The sequence below is a fragment of the Lytechinus variegatus genome, chromosome 3 (genome assembly GCF_018143015.1).
Source record: "Lytechinus variegatus isolate NC3 chromosome 3, Lvar_3.0, whole genome shotgun sequence".
Lineage (NCBI taxonomy): Eukaryota > Metazoa > Echinodermata > Echinoidea > Temnopleuroida > Toxopneustidae > Lytechinus > Lytechinus variegatus.
In genome coordinates this window covers 45839905-45850249 of record NC_054742.1, presented here as the reverse complement: position 1 = coordinate 45850249, position 10345 = coordinate 45839905, and the positions used below count along the sequence as shown (strand labels likewise).

At 32.4% G+C, this 10345-nt stretch overlaps 1 protein-coding gene across 1 annotated transcript in view; it reads right to left on the bottom strand.

Moving 5' to 3' along the window:
• Positions 1-2692: 2692 nt before the first annotated feature.
• The window catches only part of LOC121411162 (tropomodulin-1-like), a 29696-nt gene continuing 22043 nt past the window's right edge, over positions 2693-10345 (bottom strand). The window contains exon 10 of the mRNA XM_041603709.1: positions 2693-8506. Within this exon, the coding sequence (XP_041459643.1) occupies positions 8478-8506 (29 nt within the window). The 3' untranslated portion in view covers positions 2693-8477. The remainder of the gene's footprint in view (positions 8507-10345) is intronic.

Genomic DNA, 10345 nt, shown 5'->3' with positions numbered 1-10345 from the left:
ATTTCAGACACTGTGTAGGAAAATTGTGAAGTGGATAGGGATCGCACTTAATGCGATCAATTATTATACATTACATTCGTCAGCATATGAAAATGATGACTTTCTATTCCTCTTCCTTAGCGCGAGGTGAAACTTGCCGATGTTCCATTCTGAAAAAGGGACACTTCAATTATTATAGGAATTCATAAAAATATTATCCTATTTATTAATCTATTAAGCCTCATAAGAGCACGAAATTTGTTGATATCAAGACCTGAAAACTGGACATTTTAAGCACTTTTTAAACAATTGATGCGAGCCCAAATTACAAGCCGAAATTTTTGATAAACTCATCAAAATTGGATTTTAAGAAATTCGTTACAGAATTAATATATAGGTATACATAATACAATAAAAATGATAGCACGCAGCGCTACTAGTACGTTTTGACAATCAGACCTAAAAAGGGATATTTTTAGAACTATGGAATGCACGATCATATGTACTTGACAAAACATGCGAGCGCTCAGCGTGAGCTGTAATTACTGATATTCAGATAATAAAACAGACATTTTACAAAGTACTTTTATTCAAATTAATTTGCAAATCAAACAAAATTAAGATCGATGTCCGTGTTGAGAAATGTTTTGTATATTGACTTCATTGAGCGAGATATCATTCGAATAGGCAATATAGTGACATGATTTTTTTTTATTTTCCAAGTTTTCCCCTGATCTTATTTTATTTTACCTGTTTTCCTCCTCTTATTTTTTTCTCCTTCACTGTAAAAACTGCGGTGTTAAAAATGACACCAATTGGTGTTAATAGAGGACCACACCCTAAGGTGTTAAAATTACAACCTAGAGATTAAACATAACACCAAAGAGTGTAAATGTAACAACAAAAGGTGTTGTAATAACACCTATAGGTGTATTAACACCACCATTTAACACCGGTGTAAAATAACTGGTGTGGTCCTCTATGTACACCGGTTAACACCACAGTTTTTTGCTGTGTTTCTTTCCCCTTTTTTGTTCTGCCAAGGGGGGGGGGATGTTGGGCCCCCTGGATCCTTTACATAGGTGTCGATTTCTTGTGATAATAAGGGGGTTGATTGGTGTCTGAGTCCCGGCGAGAGAGCGAAGCAACCAAGCAGGGGAGGAGGGGGGGTGTCGAAGGGGGGTAGACACCCTCCCACGGTAGGGACTTTTAAAGAAATTGATGTGGAAAAATGGTATTTTAGAGCATCCTAAAATCACTTTCTAGGCCATTATATTGGAGTCCGATTTCAATATAAAATTACAAAACACTGAAACACAACAATTAAGTTTCAAATTTAAAAGTATCAATTTTATTTCAAGAAGAGGAACAATTAACTCAAAATATTGATAGATAAATAAGGCAGGCCTATACAAAATATCATAAGTAACGCTTAAAACAACCAATAAGAAGAGATTTGTTGATCATATAAGGTAAAAGCACAAAAATACTGTTCTGTGTTAGGTCTAAATGTAATTTTAGTTGAAAAGTGACATAAATTGCACTGCGTTGATTTCATCGCAAAGCCTGCCATACTTGATTGATCTCACGACTATAGGATGGTGAGCAAAGGGAAAAATTGTGTTATTCAAATATGAAGGTATATTCCCAACCTGTGTCAGAACATATAAAATGCATTTGTCGTTAAAAACAATTTTGCTAAAGTTATATGCACCATTTAAATGAGAGAGGACATAATTTTATTCATGGCTCATGAAATTACCCTATATCGGCAAGTTCACTTATCACGTACAAATGGGCCTAAGTGCGTTAACTGTTTTCAAAAAGTTACTTTCAGAAAAAAAAGGATTAATTGATTTGGGGAATGAATTTTGTTTTTCTTTCTTACTTTGTTGTATTCTGTGTTGTCATTTTTTTATTGATTTTCAGCATTTTAATAAATTTGTTTTTTTTTCAATGCCCTCCAAATGTTGGGGGGGGCATGATCGTACAGGCCAGACCATCCCCCTTCCTGATTTTTTTTGGGAATATATCCCCAATCCCTCATCGGCTGACCCCCCCCCCCCGAAAAAACGGGGGAAAAGGAGTAAAAGGGAAAAAGAAACGTAGTGGGGGGAAGAAGAAATTATTGTATATATAATATTATGACGTTGTATTACTTCATATATATTACATTATGAAGTAATCGTGCGTGAAAACACATCACATGCATCTTTGTTTTTTTTATCATGGAAAAGGGTAAACAGAGATAACAAAATATTAATAGCCCCATACCCTTTGTTTATATCTATTTAAAACAGCTTTGTGGCTCTTTAAATTAATGAAATATACTCACAAGCATGGTTAACAACCGGGGAGGGAAGTTTTAAATATTTTACACCAACTCCATCTTTTATTGTCTAATTCAAGTTATATTAACAGACCGATGTTATCTAAGTTATATAATTCTCCTAAATCTTTTTCGTTTTAATGTTTGTCTTAAACAAATCATATTTAAGTGATATGCACGAGGAAAATATTGTGAAATATGAAAAAGTAAGCAAACTGAAATTGAAACTGGTTAATACCTACACAAATTGTATTCTTTGTTTAATTTGTTGTAATCCTTTGATTGTTTTAAACTATAGGTTTTATCCATACACAACTCCACCCAACCCAAGTGCTCATGCAGGAAAACAAAATAAAGAATCTAAACACACTTATTAATGGTCTAATCTACATTTAATACAGTAATTTAATCAAAGTTCATTACATATATAAACATGAATGAATCCGATGCACATTGAAAATCACTGGAAGTAATAAAGATCATACAACATTCTCACTCAAGTTTTTATTTCACACCGATTTCAAATTGATTTTAAGTAATATTCTACAACTGCCAACTCTGTGGTTACACCAGTTCATATTGATAACCTCTAATATTTTTACATTACTCTTTAACAGGAAATTAGGGAATACAATGCAGTAATTATGTGAAGAATAGATTCTATTACCTGGCAGCATAACATAGTTTGTGCACCTTCTTAGAATGAAATAAATTAGATTTTTACTACTTGTCTTATGATCTTCAAACAAACCGATCAAATGCTCATATAGAAAGGGTATATTATGTACAGGTACTGGTAGTTCAAGATAGAGTCAAGCATTTTCAGAAAATGGGCACATTTTTGTGAAATATAATTAACAAATACATAACAGATAATAGAATAATGGCTGCCTCATTAGTTAGACACATAGTAAAACCCAGAAGTACTACAGTGTGGTGTCATTCATTATTATTATTTGTTTTGCAGGTCAGCATTTACATGACCATATTTCAATATCATATGATTAAAAACTTCTGCACACCAAACATGACCATTCAAATTGGTTCTGGGGGCCAAGGTATGACCAAATGAATACCGAATCAGCCCCAATGAAATCAGTGCAAATTGACCTGGTTCATAGCTAGTTGAAACCCAACCACTTTTATATACCAATTTCAATAAAGCATATTGGGTATTCATGTAGCCACATCTAAAGGGCCCTCATACACAGACTCCCACTAAATCTGGGCTGTTGGATGTGTTTTCATCGAACTCTACCAAGACATTGTATCAAAAGTGCTAAAATGCCCCACAATATATATTTTTACGCCATTGCCTCAGTACTCCCCAACATCTGTGTTGCAACTATCAACAGACTTTCACGATTAAAGTGGGTTATAGCTGATAACGGCAAAGCCAACTATGTCTTTTACATATTTGCACATAGATGAATAGAGGTCAGAGCTAGTAGTCTGGGACATTCATAAAGACGTGTTCACGTACATAGGATGTACAGACAAGAAATACTTAGATGGCTTTGACTAATAAGTGCCAGCTTTAATCCCCTTTACGTAAACGAATCTGACCAAAGTCTCATATGTACATGTACGTGTATGTAGAAGTTGAAAATATGCTGATTGATGATATACGAATACAGCAGATGTTTGAAAAATGATTCCTGAAAGTATTAAAAACATGCCATTTCTGCAAATGCTCGAGTCTTCCCTTAAGTATACCGGCATTCTTCAAATATCATGCCAGGAAAAAACATTCCATCACCAGTAAACAATACACATACTTACAGATTGATTCAAATATTCATGTAAATCATTGACAACATGATCATATTAACATATATGATAATATTACCACACACGCATTACAAAGCACAGAAGCTCCCTTCTAGAGAATCTTTTATGTAAGAAATAAGTATGAAAGGTGTTCCCTCACTCTTGAGTAAGGTTCCTTAACAACCATATCTAGCACTACAAACTGGGAGAACAATGTGTGACATATTGGGGAGCTGGTGTCTTTGAATGTGTTTTGGTGCTATACAAATGCTGTTTATCATCATCATCAAATCATAAATATTGACTAAGTATTATGTAGATGAACATTTTTGTTTTTGCCCTATTCTTCTTTTTGCTAGTAGACTGTGGTTCAACAAATAACATACATGTACTTGACAGTATTTGTTGTGTACCAAGTATTTATTAAAAAAAATCATTTGGTTATTAATAAAGCAATTATTTATTGATGCCTCAATGATATAATAGAATGAAACAATTTAGGCGATCTATGAGCTTGAATCTGAATTAAAGCATCATGTGCCAGCACTTTGATATCAATGTGAAGTTGCATTAAGGTGAGGGTTATTCAAGGATACCTGAATGAACAAGAATGCTCTCTTTTCCTGGTCATGTGAACAGCTATTCCAATATACCCACAAGCTTAGAAATTACATGTTACTCTAAGCAAGCACAAGATGACTCGGAGCAAAATAATATATTTATCACTTTTCACATATTCCATGTTACGACATTCTACCAAACCACCTCCCAAAAGATACTTCTATCGAATTGCACCTAAATAAAATGTTCATGCAAGGAGAGAATGTACCTAATCATAAAAACCTGAATATACCACACATAGTACTGATCTTACTACAATAAAATAAAACTACATTCTGCTAAATATAAAATAAGTAGTACATGCACACAGAGGATTTGAAGTCACTTGCAAATGTATCATAAAACCTACTAAGGCATCAGACCAGATTATATTGGTCAATTAATTGCAAGCTTCCTTTCTCTTTTGAAAATTTCTATTGGCAACCTAGGGCAGAAGGCAGAGCTTTAAAAATCATGCAATTCATAAAGAGTTCAAATGAGAATAATCTGATAGCTAAATGGCTAATCATAAATGAAATAATCTGACTTTGTACAAACAATTTACATGGAATATACAAAACATAAAACATTTAATGGCACATTAACATGGTTAATTAATCAATGACATGGTTTTGCAAGATACTGTAATCATGTTCATTTCTGGCTTAGTTTACCCATTTTAGCATCAGCCAATAATATTCAATCCACAACGATGACGTCTTATCTTTGCTATTATTCAATCCAAGAAGAGTCTGATATTTGAATGATTCTGTGGATTCCTGTATTAACAGAAAAGGGGTATTACTTCACACAATAGAAATTAATATTTTGATATAAATCTGTACCAGTCTTACATACTTTATAAAGAAAACAGCATGTACTTGGATATTCCATTGGTGCACTCTCTAATAGCACAAGCTTTTTCTGTTATCACATCTATCACAAATAACAAACGTAGTAGAAAATAAGACCAACAGCCAGTTGATAAGGTAGCATTCCTACACAATTCATCTAAACAGATTGGCAGTTGGCAGATGCTTTAAAAGATGAATCATTTCAAAATGAAAGTTATTCGGCAAAAGAGCACACCTTCAACGTTATTTGCATAAAACCCATGATAAGAAGGATGTAATGAAAGCTCATGTTAATTGTCTAAGTAAGCACTCTCATACTCCAGACTCCAATGAACTTCTAAATATGGTCATCTCAATTATTTAATGAAGCACATTCATGGCGTTATTTCTAGATATTATCAAAGCAATTGCTCTAATAGGGGTGTTGCCTTTGAAATTGATTGCGACTACAGAATTATCCAATTCTTATTTATTTTGTACAGTGACATAGGCTATGGGTAAACTGTCGATGGAACTTGTACAATGCTGGTATATAATCACCAAGGAGGCAAAGGCGTGCTCTAAAATCCATCTTTTTAAACAAATACAACTCTTGCAATATTGATGAATGACCATTGTTTATTTACAATACCTTTTACTATACTTTGAACTAAATAAAAAATAAAAATCTGTTTGAAATGATTTTCATGTAATTTTGCATGATAGTAAGCAAAATACGGACTTATGGGAAATGCTAATATTTATAGTGCTACGCCACTCATCTCTACCTAAAATGCTGATTAAAAATACAATAAATCACTCTACAAAATCTATATACCTAGTTCTTAAAGCCTCTCAATTGAATATCATCTAGTGTTAAATAATCACCATTTAATGAATATAATGAATACAGTTTGCAAGTTGAAGTAACTTTCCCTTTTTCATCTATACTGTTTTTACTTATCACGATGTCCAATATATCATGGCTTTTATAAGTAGTACAAAGTTTCTCAAATGGGTATATTGACACAAAGCAATAGTATGCATTTCTGTTTTCTCTAATCTTTTTAAGTAGAGATAGATTCCCACAAGATACCTAGGTGGGATAAAGATTAATAGATCTGATAAATACATGTATGATTATACTTGGATATCACATAATTGAAAATTGGGTTGGCACGGCAAGGATAAAAATAAAAAGCAAAATCACCTCCTTTATTTCATTTTGCATGTTATAAAATCTGATCAAATAATTTGATCATGGGCAAATTTGTATAAAATGCTCTAATACGTTCTTCATATAATCATACTAGCATGGCAGCACCATACAAATCTGATCTCACTACATTAAGATATTAACTTAAAGTGATAGTAAAGAACCACTGCTACTTTAAAAGTAATATTTCAGTAACTAAAAAAATATTGACCTACACTATTACATTATTTTCAAATCACATCCATTACTTGTCCTATACACAAGGGGCCCAATGATTTTAAAATTACGACAAATAAAAAACAGGCGATTATCAAGACCTGATTTACGTATTGGTACTCAATAAATTAATTCCAGGATAAGGATGTACAAAATGGTGCAGAAGCAACTCTCTTAACACTTCAGAATAACATAGCATCTTACATTAATTGCACTTTTATCAAAACAGCAAGCCTGTGGGAAACAAACCAGTAGTAGGTTACACAAAGCTTAGCGATTGATCTTAGGGCTGAGTTTTATGCCTGATTGCATTGATCATTATGTGCAATCAAACATATAAATCAATGGTAAGATCAAGCACTAAACCTTTTGTTACAGGCACAACAAAGTGTGCATGCATGTCCATGTATACAGCAGTAACAAATATACTCTCAGTCAAGGATCAGGCCATGAACAAGCTCAAAATGACCTTCAAAGATTATTTGTTACATATTAATATTTCTGCTTCTAAAAATATTGTCACAATGTTGCTGTCTGTATCACTTCTGATTCTAATATTGTACAAATTAGTACTGCATGTACACTTGGTCTATTCCCTGGGCTTGCCTCATAACTACAAAAAAAATCCATTTAAGATGCTTGATTGGAATATAAAAAAACACCTGCCATGTCCTTTCCTCATTAGTGCACCTTGAATTTGTAACCTTCCCTGGGAAAGATTCCACTTTGATAGGGAAAAAGTGTCCCCAAAATGAAACATTTTTTAATCTACAAGTACCTAATAAAGTTTTACATGAAGTGATTCTTGGTCAAGATATATGGGAATATTCTTGTTTGCAAGTGTTCCCTTTCAACATATAAAACATATTTCACAGATGTTTATTGATAGGCTGCCTGTGATAGGAACTGTAAGGGTGTGTTTGTGTGTACTCTATCTACAATTAGATTTCATTGGACAATGAAATGATGGAAACACAATTTTACCATTACATTTAAAAACAAAATGGCTAATTTCATCAACTATTAAATTCTTATGAATACAAACAAAATAACAATCAAATCAACAAACATATTTATCAAAAAAAAAATGCAATTTTAATTCCGAAATAAAAAGATACAGCAAACCTAACTCTGGATTTGACCAAAATACTTGAACATGACGTCTACTGGTAAATTTCAAACTGATAGCAAAAAATACAAGGGAAGTATTAGATATAATCAAACTTATCTTTTTTATTTTGCTGAAGCTAGAAAAAAAAGAGATTCAGAATCATCACTTCAAGAATATTTCATATACATGGGCACCTTAAAGAGTGTATTTACAGGTTTCCATTGATCTCCATTGGTTTCATAACAGACTAACTGCAAATATCCAGAAGATGTTGTCCAGCAGGAGAAAATCCCTCCACCCAACACACAAACACAAGTGAAAGGAACTGAGTTTTGAGTAAGAGTTCTATGAGATGAAGTCTACATTTATAGCAGAGGAAGTCACTTTGAGATTGTGACATGTTAACACATGTTATAACCAGTTTCACTTCTTCCCTGATTTCTGTGTACGCACTGCAAAAAGAAAGAGTAAAAATAAAACAAAAATAGAGATGTTAAATATAGGCCTTCAGTGTATGTATTAAACATTAAAGTCAAGTTGATGTATAAGTTTGTCTCTACTAAAATAATCCGAAACAACCAAAATTGAATCAACTGTTAAATGCAAGTTAAAGATATTTTTTAAACAGCTATTAGAAGAATTCATGATGTTTAAATGTTATGTCTTGTTCTTTAACATTCGCTTACATTTCAAAGTACTTCTCTTACATGTAGTTTTGAAAATATGCAATACTTCTTATACCAAAATACAATTTGACGAGAAATGGTTTAATATTTAAAGGGAAATGAAACTTTGGAACAAAAGGGCTTGTGTGGAAACAGAAAAATCAAAGAACAAAGAAAGTTTCAGATAAATCGGACAAATAATGAGAAAGATATGAGCATTTGAATATGGCGATCACTAATGCTATGGGGATCCTCCCATTGGCAATGCAACAAAGATGTGAGATGTCACATGTGAACAACTTTCCCTTTGATGGACTATGAAATACTCCCAAAAGGTCTCATTTTGTACTTTCTTATGGTGATAAAACTCTTTATCCATAATGTATTCTTTGAAAATCTGTATTAAATGCCCTCCTGTAGAAAGAATGCATGATCTACTGGTGGATGTGATAACAGAGACAGTTTAAGTGAAATACATAGAAAAGTAATGGGAGAGTTGTTCACAAGTGACATCACACATCTTTATTGCATTGCCAATTAGAGGATCTCCATGGCATTAATCATCGCAATATTAAAATGCTCAAAACTTTCTCATTATTTGTCTGATTTTTCTCACACTTTCGTAGATCTGTTTCTTTGATTTGTCTGCTTTCACACAAGCTTTTTTGTTCCAAATGTTTTATTTTCCTTTACAGGACAAGTCCATCACAACAAAAAGTTAATTTGAATAATAGGAGGAAACTCCAACAAGCATAACACTGAAAATTTCATCAAAATCGAATGTAAATTCAGAAAGTTACAACATTTTAAAATTTTGCTTAATTTCACAAAACTGTTATATGCACATCATGGTGGGTATGCAAATGAAAAGACTAATGACGTCATTCACTGACAATTTCTTTTGTATTTTATTATATGAAATAGGGAATATTCTATTTTTCTCCTCATTATCAAGCGAAACAACGATTAATTCCTCCCTTAACATGTGAAATGAGCATAGTTTAATGCTATATGATTCATACAAGTCAGTTATTGTCAAATCTATAAGAAATGAAATATTGTATAATTCAAACAATAAAAAACAAGAAAAAGTGAGGGACATCAACTTTCTCATTTGAGTTGTGCATATCACAGATTTGTGAAAAATAAGCAAAACTTCAAAGTGTCATAACTTTCTTATTTTACATCCGACTTTGAAGAAATTGTCAGCATTTTGCTAATTTGATTTTTCTCTATTTATAAAAGTAACACTTTTCTCGGGTGGACTTGACCTTTAAAGGAAAATAAAACCTTTGGAACAATAATGAGGAAATTGAAACAACCATTACAAAAATCTGTACAGCATTCTCAAATATTGGCTCTGATTTTTAATATAGTTTCAGAAAATGAATAAAAAAAATCAGAAAATAAGAATGGTATATTCAATAACTTATTTTTATGCTTTATTTTATACCATTTCCAATCATCAAAATAAGGGTTTTTTTACTTTAAGTTTTTGTATATAAAGCAAGGTCTTAGAAGGAAAATAACAATTACACAACTATCTACAGAGTATGGATACAGGAAACTATTTTGTTCTTAATTGGAAGTATATGCCTGCCTCTCACATTCAAACAACCAATGGTA